At 31.7% G+C, this 22,378-nt stretch overlaps 1 protein-coding gene across 1 annotated transcript; it reads right to left on the bottom strand.

Annotated features, from left to right (window-relative positions):
• Positions 1–523: 523 nt before the first annotated feature.
• Positions 524–4,497, bottom strand: LOC114736734 (F-box protein SKIP14-like). Its single transcript, XM_028924603.1, has 3 exons — positions 4,230–4,497; positions 2,928–3,974; positions 524–2,103 (listed from the first exon to the last, which is right to left on the bottom strand). The coding sequence occupies exons 2-3, from the start codon at positions 3,744–3,746 to the stop codon at positions 1,618–1,620; spliced, it is 1,305 nt and encodes a 434-aa protein (XP_028780436.1). The 5' UTR covers positions 3,747–3,974; positions 4,230–4,497; the 3' UTR covers positions 524–1,617.
• Positions 4,498–22,378: the final 17,881 nt, after the last annotated feature.

Here is a 22,378-nt window from a genome sequence, read left to right as displayed (position 1 = left end):
TGTTACCTCCTAGTTTCAGTTACTTACGGTTAAATTGTTATATCTCTTATACCTTGATTTGATTCAATTTATTAAACCGAGGATAATTTCAAATATGAAGCACTAATACCCAAATATAGAAGAAACCTTTTGTTTTTGGAAATTTGGTGAAAAGTCTTTATTTAAAAAATATTTTATCACAAAGGATACCATGTGCAAATAAACTTTTACTTCAGAAACATCTACACATAATTGAAAATAAGATACATAAAACTTCAGGGAAAAAAAAGAGGCTGAACCCGCTAATATTTGAAGATCGTGTCATTAGATCCCTGTGGCCGATAAATTTTGTAAATAGGCCTTTTCCCCAAATTTTCCTACTTTTATTGCATGTCCGGTCCAAAGGGCTGCCGCTGTTTGATAAGCTCTCAGCATTCCAGACTGTCAGTAAGCTATCAAGGGACCAACATGTGGCCTACATAACCTGGGAACATGAAACGGTAAAGGAAAATACGGGGGAAAGGCTAAAGAGTAGAGTACGTTGGTAACTAGTGATACATTCTTTGAATCAGAACTAGTGTGATACATTCTAATAAAAGTAGTCTGGCCAAACAAAGCCACCACCTAAGTACATAATAAAGACACAATGAAAAAGGCATTAGAGCAGCACATTATTGTCAAAAGAGATTCTTTCGCAAATATACACAACAGATTCTAGAGTTCATTTTATTTTCACCCGACACACGTAGAAAGAGTGAAAGACACACAAATTGAAAGAGGCATAAAAAGTGAAATGTGTCACTTGATATCCCCTTCATTATTATCTTGTCCCCTCCCCTGTATGCAAGGAGGAAGAGAATAAACAAAATACATGCACCAAAACACAGCGAATTGTGAGAAAACAGCTAATCATGAAGGCTGCATAGCAGCCAAAAAAACCTCCAACTGCAGCATCCGTAACTTAGACTGCCACGTAACCAGAAAAAATGTTCGTTACAACAATGGTGAGGTGATCAATAACCGTAGTACGATGGAACCAATCGCCTCCATATTACTGCTGATACAATAGAGCTTCTCCATACGTGCAGAACATCAAAACTGAAACCAATTCCGCTTCTCCACCGTATGAAAACTCTGCCACTGTGAATGGCACGGGCATCAAAATGACACCTCACTCCAGCACAACCCAATATTTCTCAAGTCTTCATGTGACCTTATTCTTGGTAAGGATTTCCCTAAAATAATCTGTTTCCGAGGAGTAAGCAGCCATCTCTCTAAAATATTTTCCCCCTTCTCAAGAGTTACATCTATAAATTCTTTTTCTTTTTCTTTTTTTTTCTTCAGCCTCTTTTTTGTATTTTCTTCAGCAAGACAAACACAAAGTGTGATGATAGAAAATAGCAAGCCATGACAGCAGAAGTTCTCAAACAGGTGAACCCTGTAACAATAATTCACAAGTTCCTAACATAGGGCATATTTTGAGATGTTCCTAGATTTTTTTTTTGCTTGAGCTTTGAATCATCAGTAATTCTCTTTCTCTTCAGAAAAATGAACTTATCACACCCGCACATGTATTTTACCTCCAGCCCCTACCAGAATAAAAGCCATAACCCTGTTTAAAAAGAACAGAAGCCTTCCCTATCTGGTTCCCTCCGCTGGCGCTTGACTATCTGCACAGCTAGCGCAAAGTATTTCCAGACAAAATGTTTCTTCATATTCGTTGTCATTAATGCACTGTCCACACTGACTACATCGAGCTATGCAAAGAGTGCATGCCCGGCACACTTGAGCAGCATGCCCCATCCCTTGGCAACCCTCTGCTGGACAATCATATACCAGCCTAAAATTCTGACATCTTGGACACATCTCAATATCTATGGCACAGTCATCATCATCGGACAAATATAAGCTTCCCCTATGATAAAAATGTGGTTTGCGAGACTGCTGCAACATCTGGCTATCAGTGCCCAACAAAAGCATCAATTCTTCAAAATGTTTTTCTGTGACACCATAAAGGCCACCTATACGCAAGAGCTTCACTCCATGTGCACCAGTAGACTTGAAATCCTTAAGGATACTCACAATACCCTGGACACTGAGTCTTGTACATCCAGGAACACTCAACTGTAAAGTATAGAAAACAATATAGCAGCTTGTCAATGTATGAATCTTATCTAAGCTAAAAGCATTCAACACTCAAACTAGATTCAATAAGAGAAAAGAAAAGGCAGGAGCCAGCAAACAGATTCATACAAGGTCACAAGAAAGAAGCTTTCACAAATACCACCTACGCCACTTCGAGGTGCCTAGAGCGGTGAAAGATATAAGGCATTAACTTGTATAAATCTAAATTATAAATTTACATGCATCAAAGTAGACAGTTGAACAATTATCTAATTTCAGATGGGACTATCATCAACTGAATTTAATCACACTTAACATCACAGTTAAGGTGCACTTTCCTCCAAACTAGAAAGGAAAATACCACATTTTATACCAAAGTACAAGTGTGAAAACACATTGCATGGAAAAACATTTGGCCAGGAAAATTTTTAGCGCAAAATACACAGTGGTAGCCACGCATATGTTGTCCAACACCTAAGGAGAAAATCATGCATTCTGAAGCCCGATCCAGAATAGCAAAATTATTTGAATTTTAAAACAAATGAGGGAAGAGAGGAAAAAAGTTCATGCAACAATCTATACATGCGATGATCCATAGGTTTAATGTTAGCTGACTTATACTTTCAAAGAAAGGTGCCAGCTCAAGAGGTTTGAGATGTATGGTGTAAACAGATTAGATATTAATAATGGATTGCAACAGTATTCAAATTAAGCACATAAAATCCAAATAAACATGCTTAAAAGGACAAAAATGCTGTACATGAACTACCAACTTATATAATATCCAATTTAAAACCTAAGGTAATTCATGCTCAGTTGCTCACCTTGGTTAAATTGGGATTGCTGTCAAGAACCTGCTTCAGAGCATCATCTGTTATCCTTGTACACTCCACCAGGCTCAGGCACTGAAGATTACCCTGCGCCCTTTTAGTTAATTGCAAAAGAAGATCATCAGTAATCTTCTCACTGATAGGTTGGTCTATGTGGATACTCTTCCACAAAAGAGGATCTCCTCGGACTACAGAGTTCAGAGACTTGCATACGCTCTCAACAGCAAGAAGGTCACGCACACCCAGATAACTGAGAGCATAACCTAAGGCAGAATGATGAGCTAGCTCACCTCCTTCTGGGTGATTCCCACCATCCATGTACGTGTTAGTGGACCAACAATCAATCCCAGAGTGTTTATAGCCAAAGCTCGCCATGTCACCCGTGTTACAAGAAGATCCGAAGTCGTCATTGCACGAAGCAACTCCAACATCTTTCTGAAAAGAGTCACCAAGACCACTTGCGATGGGTGGCTTGTTCTCAACGCACAAGCTGCCTGGAAACGCATGGAACCTCATCGCATTGTTCCAAATTAAATTCAATCCAGCAACGAGCTGATAATTATCATCACTTGGCCCAACGTCCTTCCCTCTGTATCCAACGTAATCAGCCTCCAAATCCTCTAGCCATCCTGTGATGGCCGTGAAGGTAGTACTGATATCCATGCCAAAGGGATCCGATGGCAAAAGGTCAAGAATGTCCTTCGACACAGACTCCTGGGAGCCAGGCCTATCACATCTATCCCTTCCATAATCGAAGCAATTGTCAACATCGTGAGCCGCAAAGATGGGTCGATGCGAGAAGTTCAAGGCCATCTCATCTATCTATGTATACCCCAACTAAAAGATAATCCGCAAACCCTAATTTTTTTTTTATCCGTTTTTTTCTCTGAGGAGGTGAACAATGAGTAGAGATGTAGAGCGGAAAACAAAAGGAGAAATAAAAAAGAAGGTTCTGGACGATCTAACAAGAAGAAAACCCTCGAATTCGGATGGCAAACTAAAACAACGCACCAAAATTTTCACCGAGTTTCCTGAGAAAAACTTGAGGGGGAAAAAATAAAATAGCCAAAAAAAAAATCAATCAGATTATCAGAAGACAAGAACAGAACCCAAATAGCAAACAAAATTGCTCTTATTTTTTCAGGTCCAACCCCATAAGCTCTTGGGTTTGACAATAACAGAAGAACACGGCAAAAGGAAAAAAAAAAATCTAATAACAAAATATACAGATCAAAAGAAGATAAAAACTGAATATTGGAAAAAGAATAACACTGTATAGGCAGAGAAAAATCAAACCTAAACAAATCGAGATGATGAACCTAAATTTCCCCGACGCAAGACACAATCGAGGAGCGAAAGCAAGACCTCTCGGTATCGAATCCTAGCAACAAGATTGGATTCCGTTATTAATTCAGATTTGGGTGAGATGAAGCAACGGAAGGCAAACGAATTTTTCTTTTTTTCGTTTTTTTTCAATAAATTGTTGGGTTGGTTGGGGTTTCCCTCACTGGTGGGGAATTCGATCCGAAGAGAGAAAAGCCTGCGAGAGCTCACGACGGAAACAGGAAGGGAGAACGAGCAAGAAAAGAAAGGGCGACAGAAAAACAGATTAAAAACAAGTAATAAATGTTTTTTTTTTAATGAACTAAGAAAATGAAAAAAAAAATTCGTTTTTTTATTGGGGAGAGAAAGTGAAGGGTAACGGCGAATTCTGCATTGTCCAATTTTGGAGAGACGAGTAGGGGGAGATGGACACGTGGCAGCACGACATAAAATCCTACAAATTCTTCGCAACTTGATGCGGCGGGAGACGGAATCTCCATTATCTACTGCGGCATGAGGGAGGCACAATCTACCGTTAAAAAAACACACACAAAAAAAGATAAATATAAAAGGAAAAATCAGATTTGGTACCAGCCGGGCAAATTAATCGCAATTAAGTTCCCCAAATTTGCTTAATTAATGAAAGTCCCAAAAGGGCTTGCCTAGCCTGCGTGGCTGCGTGTTACTCCTCCTGTCCTTAATATAAGATCAATTTAACTAATTTTATTAGATTAAGGAAGTGAAGTAAGTTAGTTAATTATAAAAAATGTGACACGTTTTTCCTAAAATACCATAATCATCTTTCTTAATAACTCATCTTCCTCTTTTACTTGATTATAGTTGAGGGAGTATCCATAGGGGTAATTTAGAGAAAATTGATAAATATGACAAGTGTGTCTTATATTTAGGACCAAAACCAACTCACTAATTGGGTCCTATATTAAGGACCGGAGGAGTACTACTAAGACATTCGAAAAGACAAAATTGCCCATCAAGTGATCAAAGAAGATGATAAAAAGACAAAATTGCCGCTCCATTGTTGTTCCCACGGGACTCAGTAATTAAGCAAATTTAGGATAAAATTTCTATTTCTAGAATTATAACTAAAACTAAAATAATGGTACTAAGGATGTATTACAAAGAAAATAAAAATTTTAAAATTTATTTTTATTAATAATTCAGTATATACTCCCTTTTATCCTAAATATAAAACCCATTTTGTAGTGTAATTATATAAGACCCATTTTGTAATTTAAATTACACTATAAAATAAGTCTTATATTTAGGACCAAAAAGAGTATAATTTTTTAGCATGATTCAATAGATAAGTAAATGTAGAATATATATCAATTAAGTCATTCACTTTTACTGAATTATCCTTATTTCATCTTTTTTTTTCATGTTCGTAAAGCAAAATATTTAAGAACTAAACATTAAATTTTTTTTTAACCAAACTAAACATTAAAGTTAAATGATATTAAAAATTAAAAATTCACTAAAATGTCAATCAAAAGTAAATAGAGGGGGTAACAATAGAACATGCTTTTCTTTGATGAGTTTATTATGAATAGATATATGATATTTGGATAATAAGATAACATATACATGACTTGATTTAAGAATCATCTAATAACATATTTTTTGATGAAAAGACAATTTAATTCAACATACCTAAAATGATTACATAAAGTGGCTGGCTAATCATATTCAATTAATTTGAACAAAACCCAGAACATCTAAAACTTGAAAAGAACATATAAGTTTGGGATGCTGTTTGGGGCCCAGAAGTGCATCCCAAATAAAAAAAAAAAGCTGGAGTTGTGAAATTTAACGGTGCTTGGACTCACATTTTGACAATATGACTGACTTGAAATAAACTTTTGAAATAAGTTGCTACAAGTTACTTTTTCTGCTGCTTGTGTAGTGAATAGTATCATTAGGATCATTAATAATTTTATTTTTAATACTTCTGTTAAAATAGTCACATCATATACATATAATGTTAGATATGTATTATTAAATAAAATTCATGTCCTTTTAAGTTATTTGGCATCTAAACTTATTTTTTTTATTCATCATCTAAGCAAGTTTTAGCTTCTCAAACTGATTTTTTTTATAAAAGTCAATCCAAACATAAATCATATTACACTATCTGACTTTCACCTAAAAGTTAGATTGAAAAAAAAATTACTTCTCTCATCCTAATCCAAACACACCCTAAAGCAATAATTAACCAAAAAAAATTAACAGCAGAAAAAAGAAAAAACATCATAGAGCTCAAAACCAAATCATCATATAATAACATATAAAAATCATGTATCTACCATATTTTAATAAAAGATCATATATTTATAATGCTTCAAAAGGAAAATATAATAAAGTTATCAGAACCGTGTTTGCATACAACTTCTTCATTTTCAATGGTTCTTCAAGGAAAATAAGCTCTCTTTTTTTTATTAGATGTGTAGCTTAATTCTATGCATGGTATGAAAACTTAACGAAGTCCGCCGATCAAATTACTAAATTGGTAATCCAATTTTGTAGTCAATCTAGTCGGCCACAATTACATAAGTGACTTTTAATTTAAACCATCGCCTCGACCCGATTAATGACCAATATAATGTTCAATACATTGGTTTCATTAAAAAGAAAAAAAGTAAAAGACAATACTTATCAAGTTTTCCAATCACATTGGCTTATATGTCTTATTTTTAAAATATTATTATCAAATCGTAAATCTACATGTAAAAAATATTTATAGTTTGATGATAATATTTTAAAAATAAAATACATAACCATATGTAATTGGAGAACTTAATATAATGAATATAAAAACTTAATGTAAATATTATGCAACAGAAAGTAAGATTTATTTCATCTATAAAATTCATGTTCAATATATTCTTCTAGTATTTTCTCCCGTTTTATTAATTTATTTATCATGTAACAGGAAGACTTAAGAGTCAGAGACTTGAGTGGTAAGTTGGAACCGCCAGCTCAGATGCCACTTACTATCAAACATTGTCCAATAGTTGAGCTAATGCTTCTGTACAAAAACAAAAAGCAAAAAAATAATAGTAATAAATAAAGCGAGGGATTTGGTTGGTTGGCGAAGAGAAAAAAACGGCACACGTTAACGGGAGGCATTGGAGTTACATTTCTTAATGTTTGACGAGGGCCACGTTTCTAGATAGATTATAATTTATTCTTTGTTTTTTAAAAAAATTATTTTTTCTTAAGAATAAAATATCCTTATTTTTAATTTTAAATGAAATATTTTTATTTATATTTTTGTAACACTTTTAATTTATCTTTAAGCAATGAAATAACAATACATAATAATAGACATCAAATTATTTTATTATTTTTTGTTCGGCTTAATACATTTCTTATATTCAAATTATATTAAAATAAATTTATGCGTTCTATTTATTAATTTTTTAAATTATTTTCAATTCGGTTATAAGATTTTTTTTTGGTGAATTCCATTATAAGAATTTTATATGATTATTTATTAATATTCTTGTAATACCAAAGGAGTGATAGTATTATTTAATTGTTATTACGCAATATGAAGTCCACAGTAACTATTCATTCATTTATTTTCTTTATTTGATCTTGTTTATTTTAATTTTTGTGAACTTGATCGATCCTGCTTGGTAGCTCAAGGGAATGGAATTTACCTTCGTTGACAATATATAATATTTATTATATTTTATTATTGTGATAATAAAAAACTTCTGTCATTCTTCCTTATCTTTTTTCATATTTATTTAAGAGTAAATTACTAAATTACACAAAACTTTTAAATCTTTCAAAGTTTCAATCATCTACAAATAATCTGTTAATAATAAACCTCTGAACTTTCAAGTTTGTACAGATAACTCCCAATTATTAAGTATATATGCACCTTTAAATTTTATTTGTGTGTGTATAACCCTTTCAAACTTTATTTAATATGTATTTAGTTTCTCAATTTTAAATTATGTGAGGATAAGGAATGTATAAAATTAAATGTATGAAATTTATCCGTATAAAAGTTTAAGATTTTAAAAGACTTATTGTAAAGTTTCAAAGATATACTATCTGTTATTAATATAAGAATTAATAACTAATTTAAAGATCAAGAAAATTAATTAAATTAGTTATTTGTAAAAAAAATGTGTGTTGAACTATCTTCTTTAATAATGTGTATTAGAACTGTCTTTTGATTGGAACCCCTTACAATCAATAGGAATATTTTTTAAAAAAATTACTTCTCCGGCCCTAAATATAAGACCCGTTTTGTAGTGTAAATTACACTACAAAAAAGGTCTTATATTTATGACCAGAAGAATATAAATTTAAAAGACGAAGTGAATTAAATTTGAGATTTTATATTTAGAATTAAATCAAATCCTCTAATTAGCTTTTATATTTAAGACTAAATGTAGTATATATTTAAGGACAATTTTTTTGTTGTTTTCTTTCCCTCCCCTTTTTTTTTTTTAACACAAGAATTCTTTTCACTAGTTTGGTTGGTTTTCCTTTTCGTGTGCGTGCTAGTTGGAATGTTAGATGCATCGAGCAGGTATTGGGTTCTTATGTAGTCATGTTATTTCCTCTTTTATATTTATATTCCCACCAAAATCACAAAGGAACGAGTCCTTGCCAATTATCATGGCGTGTCAATATACTGTTTTTTTTTTTTTTGTGGGCTATGGTTTGGATATATTAGTTTTAAACACACGACCCACTCATTATGATCGATTAATTAGATCGGGTTAAGATAATTAGTTTAAATATCGTTATTAGTTTTAAGGATCGAATTCCAGAACTAGATGTTTAAAAAATCCAGTTTAAGTGCCAATTATACTAGGCATCGTGATTTACATCTCTGTTATTCAGCTACGCATATATTGTTAGAGAACTTAAGAAATTAAATCATAATATGTAAGTCCTGTTTGGCACATGGGAATGAGATTGGGGGTTGAAATAAATTTCAAAAACATGTTTGGTATATGATGAAAATGATGGAATAATTTTTATTTAATACATCTAATTATAATTAGAAAAGATTATAATATACTACATTTCAGTATTAAAATAAAAACATGAAAAAAAAATTGGTAAAAAATTTTATTAGAAAAATAATTGTGCAAAAGTATCTAAGGAGTAAGTACAATTCATCTTCGAGGGCCACAATTCTTCTTCAACTATGTCCAATATGTCTCAACTATATGTAAAATGTCTTCTTGCTTTTTTTTTTTGGCTAAGCACATGTATTTTTTATTGGAGACAATCTTATTCAAGATACTGTTAAGCACTAAATATGAACACATTTTCCAACAGTGCAAAATGTCTTGTATTTTGCATATAGTTCAAGATAAATTCAACAGAATGGGCTTAGGCATATCCTGATTCGTCAAGTATGAAATTGATAAAACTCAACATAAAGTGCTGAAATATGTGCTTATATTTAGTGCTCCATAATATCTCGAATAAGATTATATCTAATAAGAAGATATTTAAGCCTAAAGCCTAGTAAAGGGGAAAAAAAAAAAGGATAGGCATTGTATCTTAGCAATTTACGTTTCATCTTTTATGGAAGCATTTTGGTCTAGTTAACTTTTGTTTTGCTAACGATTCGTTGATGTTTCGCAAAGCTACAACTAAATATGTTTTTTTTCCCTTGACCTGAAGCCCCGAGTAAATATGTTGAGCTTATGAGAAAAGGGCTTTAATTAAGGAGCTTTCTGAGTCCACTGACCTTATTTTCCCAATAAAGTACAGTGTTTTCATACGGATCACGTGTTAATAATGAAGGTATTAATTAGCAGATTGTAAACTTAACGGGGGATGTTCCTTAAGAAGCTCTCCAGTCAAATCCTTGGGCATGCTTCTCCCTCCCATGCTAAATGCCAACTTATTAAGTATTATTCTCTATGCAAGTTTACTAGGCCAACGTTTTTATCTTGCCTAAAAGTATTAAAAGAAAGTTGAATCTTTTTGCGTAGCTTTCCTCTAGGCCCAAAAAGAGGAGGGAAAACCATTTTACATGTATTCTATTTTTTTTCCTCAATTTTTGATTTAGTGTGCATACTTTTTTTTTTTGGGGATTAATACTCCTTTATAGTTGTCAACTCTACAAAGTTACAAGAGGTAACAATGCTAACAAAACAAAATTATATGGGATTTTAACCATGAGAAAAAGAAATATTTGAGAACCAAATTAAAAATTTTTTAAAAATATGCTTCCCTAAGAAAATTGCCTATCTTGCTTCAAAAGCCTAGAACCTTTGGGTGAGATGATAGATAGATAGCGTACTTAAAGTAGTGAGACTTCTAGTCCTACGCCTGTCCCATAGACGTTAGATGGTACTGGAAAGAGCTTAACAAACTAAAGCTGAAATTAGCTCATGAATATGACAACGGCGAGATCAGAATGAATTTTCATCTCCATTCTTTCTCTACAGATTAATGCCTAATTAAAAATAGTTAAATTGAAAATTCAAATAAATTGGACAAATTACTTGAAACATGTGCACTGAAATCAAGTGGCATTTTTTCCAACCAAACATTTTGCTTATTTTTTCCCATATATTTAAAGAGAATAACACAAGAAAATGTGTTAGAATATTTTTAAAATAAAAAGATGTGGTTTTAAAAAAGTCATGTCCTTATATAAGTTTATTATATTAATAAATTTATATAGGGATTATATCTTTACATAAATTAATTAATTTATTCGAAGAGTTGTATTCTCATATAAATTAATATATTTATATGAAGAGTTAGTCTTTGAGTGTACGTAAAGATAGAGTGAAATTATCATTTTGTAAAGGCCATTATTGCCTTCGCTTGAATCTTGGAAGTACAATCCATATTTAAAGGTCTTTATTGCATCCTAAAGGAAATTAGCCAGTCAACTCAACTTGCACCTTATAAAATAGAAATAGATAAGGACAAATTAAGCCTAAAGGAAAGTGCTATACATGCCTTGAAGATATCGTACACTACTTTCTTCTTCATCTCTTCTTCTTGTAATTTTCAGAGAACCATTCACGCCATCAATCTTTAGGCTTAATTTTGCAAGCATAAATGGTTTTTTTAAAGGAGTTGACTACAGATTTTATGAAGTTGGGAAGAGTTGAAAGAAGCAACCTTTTGATTAGATGGTACCGATCTTGCTAGAAGAAATGGATGGTTAAATCCAAGTTGCATAGGAATCATCTTGCATAAATTCATATGGTCAATGGGAAAAAAGACAAATAAGAATTTATATGCCTCTCTTTGGTAAGTGTGGTTTATAGATTCATGAGGTTTATTCATGATCTAGTTTGATGCAATTGTTTTGCTTTAAATCATGTGGCTTTTGTATTTGGGATCATGAAATTTTATTATGACAAGAAAAAGAAAATGATGAGAAGCATAGTAGATTTCAAATTTTCTAAGTTGATAATTGTCATGAAAAATTCTATTATCAATTAAATCAATGGATAATTATCATATTGTGTTCTAACTAGAATGTTTGGTGAAAATTTTATTGTGAAACATATACATAAAACTGAGCATGTTAATTAATTTTAAATAACATGCATATGGATGAATATGTTTTTATCTCATCAATCAAAGATAGACGTTCTCCTTCACAAAGAGACTTTAAAAGAGTCTTGAAACATTAAAAGGGATTTTCTTTTGAGCAATTGGGAAAATCTTCTTTTCAAAAAAAATGAATATGTTAAATAAGGTTATGTGAAATGCATCAATGCTCATAAAAGAATAAATGTGGTGGAGGAAGGAAAGGCCAAAAGACTTCAAAAAATAGAGGGAAGGATCAATGTAATTTTCATACCTGTATTTACTTGCAATGGTAAATTTGATAATATAATGTATGTTTGTATATTAGTGACATGTTAATAATTTTTAACTTTGTTATGTTTCTTTATTTGATTCTATTATGAAGTTAGTATCAAACATAAGTTGTCCTATGAGATAACATGATTATTCAAAAGTAATTGGATGCTTGATGTATGCTATGACATGTACAAGACTACATATAGCATATGCTGTGGAAAGGTTAAGTAAATATACAAACAATCTAAGTTAGAATCACCGGCATGCTATGGATAAAGTGCTAAGATATTTGAAAGGAACAGTCAACTATAGTTTGACCTATAATATTAATCTTTCAATTTTGCAAGGATATACAGATGCCGGTTAGATAAGTTACTCAGAGGATCATGCTTTCACAAGTGGATGAGTCTTCATTTTAGGTGGGGGCGTTGTTTCTTCGAGATCTAAAAAACAAACCTGTTTTGTAGACTCTACCATAGATTTTGAGTTTATAGTGTTGGTTACAAGTAGCAAGGTAGCAGAATAGCTTAGCTTAGAAATTGTTACTTGGAATTCTCATATGGCCCAACCTAATGGCACCAATATCTATCTATTGTGATAATTAGTCTATTCTTTCAAGGGCTTATAGCCAAGTTTATAATAGGAGGTCATGACATATTGGATTGAGACATAGTTATGTAAAAGATCTAATAACGAATGGAGTAATCTCCATAAATTATATAAGATCTGAATTAAATCTTGTAGATCTTTTGACGAAAGATCTAGTAAGGGAAATGATATTGAAAACATCAAAAGGAATGGGATTGAAGCCCTATAGACCTTAATCACCAATAGGAGAAACCAGATTCACACTTGACCATCATATAAAGTCTTGAGTTCAATGGTGAATGTACGCTATTGGAGTGATTACAAGTACTTGACATTTTTATACGTCCAAAAATTGAAAAGTACTTTAACCATGAGATTAAAAGAGAAAATGTTGAGCTTTAATTTGGTTCTTAATGGACCTGTAAGTATATATTTGCTGGAGTATTGATCATGGTGGTGCTCTTGAGTCTACCTATATGAGAGTGAAGTGGGGTTGCTTCTAGGAGTCTAAGGGCTTGACTCTGAAAACTCTTCATGAAAAGGGTATAGACACAAGACCACAAACGTGTCATTTTAAATGGCATACAGTGGTTCAAGATCTCATGCATGAGTCATACACACCTATTCATATGGGATAATTGGTTCAAAATTTAGTCTACCATATTATTTCGGATGGGTAAAACCATGCATGTCTTGCTTATGTAGGTGATAGGAGTTTGGGTTCATTTTAAAAATGGTGGGAGATTGTTAGAATATTTTTGCAATAAGGATATGTGTTTTTGAAAAGTAATGTCCTTATGTAAATTTATTATATTAATAATTTTATATGAGGGGTTATATCTTCATATAAATTAGTAAATTTATTTAAAGGGTTGCATTCTCATATAAATTAATATATTTATATAAGGAGCTGTGTATGAAGTTAAAATACTAAAACACCCTACATATTAAATATCTTTTATTTATTTAAAATATATTGGTTCATGAACCAACATATAGTTGTGACTTTTTATTTAATAAGGTATTATTCCAAAAAGCATCTCTTTAAGTCATCATTCCATGCTCTATATAAACTCCTCATCACCATTTCATTTGCATAGATAACACAAATAAACACAAAAACACACTAAGATCAAACTCATTACCTTTGTCTTTGAATGTACGCAAAGATAAAATTAAATTATCACTTTATAAAAGCCATTGTTGTCTTCGCTTGAATCTTAGAAGTGTAATCCATATTCAAGGATCTTGATTATATCCTGAAGGAAATTCATTGGTCAACCCAACTTACACCGTATAAAATAGAAATAGATGGGAGCAAATTAAGTCTAAAAAAGCTTTGAAGACATCATGCACTACTTTCTTCTTCATCTCTTCTTTTTGCACTCTTTAGAGAACTATTCCCGCTAACAAAATGAAAATAGATTGGAGGACATATTATAATTTTACTGATGTACTTTTTCCTTCTCCTTAATCAAATGTCTGGGGATTAAAAATTTTTCATTGCAAAATTTATTGCTTAAATGTATCAGAAATTTGTTTCAAAACTCATGTGCAATATATATTCAAGGGATGTAACTTTCATAGTTAATTATATTTAACCTATTTTCGATTATATAAAAAATAGAAGACGTTTGTACGTAACTGAAAATTTGTTGTACCCAAGTGGAAAAAAAAGTTGTATCCGTTTAAGGACACAAGTCCTTAGGTATTTTTAAGCAATAAAATTTACAATGCATGATTTTTTTAGCAATTTTCCCAATACGGTATCTCCGATCACAAAAAGTCAATTTATAGGATTCATGATCAAATGATACTCTTTCGATCTTTAATATAAGACCTATTTAACTAATTTGATTAAATTAAGAAAGTTAGGTAAGTTAGTTAATTATAAAAAAATATGTTATGTTTTTTCTAAAACACCATAATCATCTTTCTTATTATCCTCCTTCCCTCACTTATTTGATTATGGTTGAGGGAGTCTCTATAAGGATAATTTTAAAAAAATTGATAAATATGATAAAAAATATTATATTTAGGACCAAAACTAACTTAAAAATTAAGTTTTATATTAAGGATCGGGAGAGTACCATTTATATTTTACTAATAATTTCTACTCATAATCAGCATATCAAGTTATCAACATCAATATATGAATATAACTGCGTATATATAAAGTGCGGGAAAAATGTATGTAGTAGTATAAAGTAAAATTATAACAAATCACAAGTTGTTCCATGAATTTTTCAAATCTATTCACAACAAATAATGCTTAGTTTTTTTTTTTTTCTGGCCAGCCGACAAACAGTGCTTAATTCATAATGGCACCAGTGTACTATAAGCAATTTTTTTATTGCACTCTATCAACTTGTAGGAAAAAAAATAAAAGTAAAAAAAATATTAAAAAAAGAACTGAAAATTATTAAATGTCAAATCAGGTTTGATAACAGTTAACAATATTGAATTTACAAATGATAATAAATTTTTATTGATATTCTTTATTTAGTATTTAGTAATTTTCAGCTTATTTTTTTTAAAAATAATCACTTTGAATTCAAATAACTTATTGTCAAGAGCAAACGTAAATATATTCCATGCTCATTAAAATGAAGCGAAACATTCATAAATTTGTATGGTCCAAAATTAATTTTTTAATTATATTTTTAATAATTTATTATTTTAATATGTATATGATTTAAAATAACGATAATTTTTTAATTGTCATCATACTTTAAAAACAACAAATTTATTATTTAAAAATAAAAATAAATAAATTTAGAGTGTCCAAATTTTAAATTAAGATAAGAACATACATATCGAACGTCCAAAGTAAATCCAAAAAATAAAAGTTGTTGCTAGTTGCATATTTTATTTTAGGCTAAATTATACAAAATGCCCCTGAATTATGGGCCAATTGTATATAAACTCCATGATATTTGAAAGTTTAAATTCAACCCCCTTGATCTTTTTTTTTTTTTTTAAATTATGAACATCTTGCTGTTAACTCACCGTTATCTTTTTAACGGAATTTGTCATGTCAAATCAATACAAGACACATTGCATCCTACATGGCATATTATATGGCATCCATCTAATATAATTATTTTATTTTTATATAAGGATTAAAGTGTAATTTTATATTTAAAAAAAAACCTCTTACTTATTAAATCTCTTCGATGAAACTCAACTTTTACCTTTCAATTCTTATGAAACCCTCACGCCACCAAAATAAAGTTTCCAGCCTTGTTCAGTATTTCATGGTCAAAGTTTGTAAGCTAGGAGTAGAGATCCAATCGGCAGTTAGAAAAAGAAACGGTATTAGTCTACCACTATTTTTTGTTCCTTTATCATTCATTGTCAAAGTGAACATTGATCATATTTGTTAGGCTATGAATTTTTTCTTTTGGCTTTTATAATTCTACGAACATTTGGATGTTATCCCAATTTTTCTAGATTCTCTACTACCAGTTGGATCAAGTTAAACTATTATCTCAATCCTTATATATTCAAGTTGTCAATAACCGTTTTCAACTATTATCTCATATGGTGGGTGCATCAAGATCTTCATGATTTAGTTGAAGACTAAAATACTTTTAGGCTCTTTTCAATTTTTATTCTTGGTTAGTTTTCTTGTAGTGCTTTGTATATCTTCATCAAAAAGAAAATTAAAATCAAGAAATTACTAAATAGAAAATATGAAACAATTTCATTGAAAATTAGGAGTAATCTTCCTCACAGTAGCAAAACTAAAGAATACATTTTTTTCATAGTAGTAAAACTTTTTCATCTTTATTTGATAGCTGCAAAACTGAAGGATAACTTTATACAAGTAAATCTGAAAAACAATTTTTTATTCAAAGTATGAAGAATAAATTAATTATAAAATTTATCTTTTTAATAATATTAACTTAACTTTTTCATCTTTATTTGATATGAAATTTTCTTTCAATATTTATATTTTATTTATGTTAGGTTATTGTGACAACAATGAAAAAGAATATGGCTAATAGAGAAGATAATTCAATATATGAAGAGGAACAAAGAGTTGAAGAGGAGTAAAACACCCAAATTGATTTGAATGGGTGCGAATTTTTTGATAGCAATATTGAGCAGCTAGATTTATTTTTTGAAAATCTTGATGAAGGAATTGTAGTAGAAGTTAATCAATGGTTGCATGATAAGCCACTTAAAAGGATCTAAGAGTTGAGATATGAGGAATGGAGAGGCACAAAGTGAATCTGATTGGGATGGACAAGTGCAATTTGATTATGATGATAGTGAAGAGTTGGCAAGTCCAATTGGATCAGATAAGGTCAACAAATAGAAAGACGATATCTAATGATTTTAATGAAAAGACATATTTTAAAGACCCATCAATTTTCAAGTTGGTATGAAGTATGCAAACTTTGAAGTTTATAGGCAAGCATTAAAGCAATATGCCATTGAGAATGGAAGAGTTCAAGTATATAAAAAACGAAGCATCAAAAATCAAGGTGAAGTGCATGCATCAAGGACTCATGCTAGAGATGCTTCAAATTAAGTCATTTCACTAGAAGGAGCATAATTGTGGATGGAAAAGAGTAAACAGACGGGTGACTACAGTTGGTTGTCAAATAGATACATTGAACACATTAGAGACCAACAAAACTAGAGTGCAACAGCATTCACAAATCAAGAAGGGATTATAATGTTTAAATTTCAAAATTTTCCACATATCGAGCAAAACGAATGGCATTAGAAGTGTTAGAAGATCGTAATGCAGAGCAATTTGCCAAAATATATGCATACTATGGAGCAATAATAAAATTTTATCCTGAAAGTACAATGATGGTTAAGGCACAAGGGTCACGATTTAAGCAACCATATATGTGTTTCAGTGCATGTAAACAACGGTTTGTGACTGCATCTAGGCCAATTATATGTGTAGATGGTTGTTTCTTGAAAGGTAGCTTTGGAGGCCACCTTCTGTCTACAGTTAGAAAAGATGCAAATGAGAACATGTATCCTATGGCATATGTCATTGTAGAATCTGAGTGTAAGGATAGTTGGAATTGATTCTTGAATTTGCTATCTGAGGATAGTGGCTCATGTAAAGATAAAAGATGGATCGTGATGTTAGATATGCAAAAGGTATTATGCTTATAAAATATTTATTGTATTTTTATTGTTTACTAGTAATAATTGGTTATTCAATTTTTATAAATATATTTAATTAAATTGCAAGGGTTGCAAGAAGTGCTCAAGGTAATGGAATGTGAACATAAGTTCTGTGTTAGGCATTCGTATGCTAATTTCAAGCTCAGATATAAAGAGCTCTGGAATGCATGCAGGGTAACAACTAGACAAGAATTCAACCATCATATGAAACAACTAAAAGTGCTTGACCCTAATGCTGCTAACTGGTTAGATAAGTATGACCCTAAGCTTTGGAGTAAGCATGCATTCTTAACAAGTGCCAAGTGTGACATTATGCAAAACAATATTGCAGAGACATTCAACTCTTTTATATTGGTTGCAAGGGACAAGCCAATCATCAAAATGTAAAAAATAATTAGAAGGATACTAATGAAAAGGGTGGTTGCAAAGAGAGAAGGCATGGAGAGATGTCAAAATGCAATGTCTTAGAATCATTAGTAAGCTTCAAAGAGCAAAAGATGACTCCAAGAATGATATAGGTTATATGACAAGTGATGGGAGGTTTGAATTGCAGAGTCCATCGAAGAGGGAGGTGGTGGATCTCAAGATGATGACTTGTACAGGTAAGGCTTGGGATTTGACTGGTATTCCTTGTGGACATGTTGTGGCTGCAATTTATCAAATAAGAGGAGTACTTAAAGATTATGTTTCTACATATTATAGCAAAGATCCATTCATGAGAGCTTATGTTTTAGCAATAGGTGAAGTCCCTAGTAAAGAACATTGGCCATAGTCTACAATGGTTCCCTTGCTATTGCTAGAATATAATAGGCCACCTGGTAGACCAAAAAAGAAAACAAAAGAAAGAAAAGCTCCAGATGAGCAACAATACCCATAAAAAATAAGTTAAAAAGGAGTTACCACAAAGTGTGGTGATTGTGAAAAATGGGTCACAATGCAGGGGGTTGTAAGGACCCTCCTAATCCCAATCCAAAAAAAAAAGTGTAAAGAAGAAAAAGAAGAATGCTGCGTCAAATCAAATAGAATAGACATTTGTAATTTCTTTAATTATAAATTTGATTTACTTTACATTTTCACACTTATATTAATAGAATAATAACTGTTCTTTTATTATTTATTGCAAGATAGCCAGCCTCCTAATACTCAAGGCTCTAGTTCATCCTTACCATGAAGAAGAATGAAGTACCTACTAAGCACCAAATGTTTCTATTAAAAAAAAAAGTGTTATAAAACTATTTTTATTAATTTTTCGTGAAATAATGAGCATTGATGATATGCAAATATTATTATCAATGCAAACATTTAAATAATAATTTTGCATTAGAGGATCACTTTGCTGCCATATTTTATCTTTATTAGAATTTTTTTGTTTTTTTCTTCAATTAGATGTTGTGAGCTTTTATTCTTATATTTTTTGTCAACATAAATTTTTAAATAACATTTTATTTTATTTTTACCACATAAAAATTGCTATTTTAATTAATAAAATGAAAGGAATGAGTTGGTTGTGATGACCATTAAATAGGAAAAAAAAGTAATGGAAGTTTAGTATTTAAATGTTAGGGGGTTATGTGCAGCTGGTTTAAAGTTCAGTGATGTTTTGTAAAATTAACTTAGATGGGATGCCATGTAAGATGTCACGTAGGATGCGAGGTGTCTTGTGTTGATCTAACATGACAAATTTCGTTAGAAAGATAACAGTGAGTTAACGGCAAGTTGTCCATAATTTAGGAAAAAAAAGAAGAAAGAAAGATAAAGGGGGATTGAATATAAACTTTTAAATATCAAGGAGGTTATATACAATTGGCCCATAGTTTAGGGGACTTTTGTATAATTTAGCCTTTATTTTAATAGATCTAATCATCAAACAATTCAAAGAAGTTTCAAAGATTGTTTCCTTGAGCAGCAAGCCATAAACCGTCTAATTAGGCCTTTGAAGTTGCTCGTAATCACTGATAAAACTAAGAAGAGGCATCGTCATATAAATTACATATTTTAAAGACATCGTAGTCCTTATATCCGGTCAAATACACACAAACATATATGTATATAGTGGGCAGAGGAAACATCAGTTAAACTTGCAACCATTTTGAGAAGTTGGGAGTTGAAGTCAATGACATTTTTTTGTGACAAATAAAACGATGGGTTTAACACAAGTTTCAGCTCTATCTGCTGCAAGTCCCGTTTGTTGGCAGTAAATTTCGGCTTATAATAAAGGGAAGGAGGCTGTGAAATATGAAAATGCTTATTTATTAAATCAGGAGAAGAAAACAATATATGAAGAATTTCGATGAAATTGTTTTCTTTTCTTAACTCTCATTGTAATTTTCCATGTAATACATGATGTATGAGAGAGAAAAGGTAAATATTGTGTAGGAAGATGTGTAATGTGTCCTGTGTAGTCGTAGAGTCCTAGCAAATTAACAAGAAAACACTAAACCCTTACTAATTCACTTCATTTAAGTTAACTGCATTAAAGAAAGATAAAAGATTGAGTAAAAACTACGTAGTATGTTTTTTGAAGGATTATATATTTTAATTTATGATTATTTTTTAATAAATTTTAAAAAGATTAGTTATCTATTGTGATAATGCTCCTAATAAATATATATTAAAATAAAAATCATCACTTAACCCTCACTAATTTAAATAAATAAAAAATGCAAAAGAATATTTACGCGCTAATATTGAATATTTATTTATCACAAATCAAAGCATTATGAAATATTTTAAAATTCATTAAAGCAGCTGATAAATTAAAACATGAGACACCGTCAATTTTTGCTTCAAAGTTTTTACTAAAATGCTGTAGATATTAGAAAAGTTTTTTTTCCTGAGTAATATTACCTTAAAAATGCAGCAGTATTGTCCCGTTGGTTAGAATAGCTAATTTTGGCTGTTAGTTAGACTGACCTGGCATGCCACCTCATCAGCCACGTCACTTCCTTTCTCTTTCTTACTGTTCACACCAATGACTCTTAGCCTGATCAGTTACTTCTCCTTCATCTCCAGGCATAGCTAATAGCCTCCTTTGCATTTCCTTTTCCACTCCAAAGCCTTCTCATTCTCCGATGACCCTTCCATCACCTTCACCGCCATCCTACTCACCCTTCCCTCTTCACCACCACCTCACCTCCATCCCAAGAGCGTCGACCTCTTCCCGACCTCTTGTGATTTTCCTGTCTCACCTTGTCCCTGATTATTTCTAATCCAAGCCCACCAGCTCTTTCTCCAAATCAGCCATATCCCCTCATATAGGTACGACGAAGGCCACCATCTTTTGCCTCTGCTTGTTGGTTTCGCCGCCTCTGTATGCTCCTTCTTCTTTCTCTTTTTTGCTTTTCCCTTGTTTTGCAGGTAGCCGCATCGTTTCGCCTCCAATTTACTGCTTGTGCTTCTAATGGGTGTTTTTGTGTTGATTGCGATTCACACAGCCACATAAATTTGTATGATTCAGTCAACATTTGTGGGCTCCGCCAGCTCCTTCATGAGAACACCTCTAGCGTTCTTTTCATTTCCTTTCGTCTCCAATTTACTTCTCGCGCCGATGTATTTGCCTCAGTGACGAAACTGAAGCATGGATCAAATGTTGGTTTCTTCTTTTGATTTTTTTTGCACTTTTCTGTTGATTTAGTCTTCAAGTTGTTGGATTTTCTATTGATTTGCACTTGGGTTTATTATTCTTTCTCTCAAGTTCTTTTGGATTGTTAGCTTGGTTGCATTGTTTTGTGGTTTTTTCCCCCCTCAAAAGATGATTTTGGGTGTTGGTTCAGTGATTCAATTTTATTATTTTTATTTGATTCCAGTCACATTCGCAAGCGATGGTGTTGTTATATTCACCAGTTTGGACAGTTGGCGGGGGGAGGTCGATGGTGACGTGGATTGATGAGGTGGCGGGACTGGGTATGACATGTCAGTCAAAACAATGGTCAAAAGTAACTTTTCTAACAGGTGTGGTAACATGGCTACGTTTTTAATACTTCTAAGACAACATTGCTGCAAATAAAAAGTTTCCAATATTCACAGTTTCTACTAGTTTTTACTTTCAGGTTAAAATATACCTTATCCCATTAAAAAATATAAACCTTAAAAAAAAAAAATGGTTTGTACTCCATCTTTATTTTTTCTTAGATGTGACTTAAATGAAGTAAATTAGCAAGGTTTAAGTAATTATTTATTAATTTGTCAGGGCACTGTACAGTTCATGTTACGCATCTCCCAACAAATACAAAATTGACTCCCTCTGGTGCATCATTTTCTTCTTCTGATTCATTAAATAAACCTTTTTATACTTCACAGTCTCCCTCCTTTATTTTAGGTTAAAACATTGTCATCTCCCTCCTCTCATTCAATTTTTTTTGTTTTCCAAGTTTTACATACAACAATCAGAGATTCATTTTATGGTTGCTCAAGTTTTATCCCATCGATGAGATTCCACTTTTTGGTTATGTGTAGTTCCACTCTGCTAGTTAGATTGAGTCAGGTTGGGCAGCCTCAAAGAGAGGAAGAATGTTCCTAGAGATGCTGAGCAATCAATCTAT

This window comes from Neltuma alba, unplaced genomic scaffold, assembly GCF_004799145.2.
Source record: "Neltuma alba isolate B1F8T4 unplaced genomic scaffold, ASM479914v2 tig00013366_pilon, whole genome shotgun sequence".
Lineage (NCBI taxonomy): Eukaryota > Viridiplantae > Streptophyta > Magnoliopsida > Fabales > Fabaceae > Neltuma > Neltuma alba.
Note: the sequence above shows the minus strand (reverse complement) of the source record. Positions and strands in the feature narration are given on the sequence as shown.

Bases quoted from the DNA above. Each gene is read 5' to 3' on its own strand.
- LOC114736734 (XM_028924603.1), bottom strand. From the start codon at position 3,746: ATGGCCTTGAACTTCTCGCATCGACCCATCTTTGCGGCTCACGATGTT. The intron at 2,104-2,927 runs GTGAGCAACTGA...TATACTTTACAG, and splicing joins GCAATCCCAATTTAACCAAG to TTGAGTGTTCCTGGATGTAC.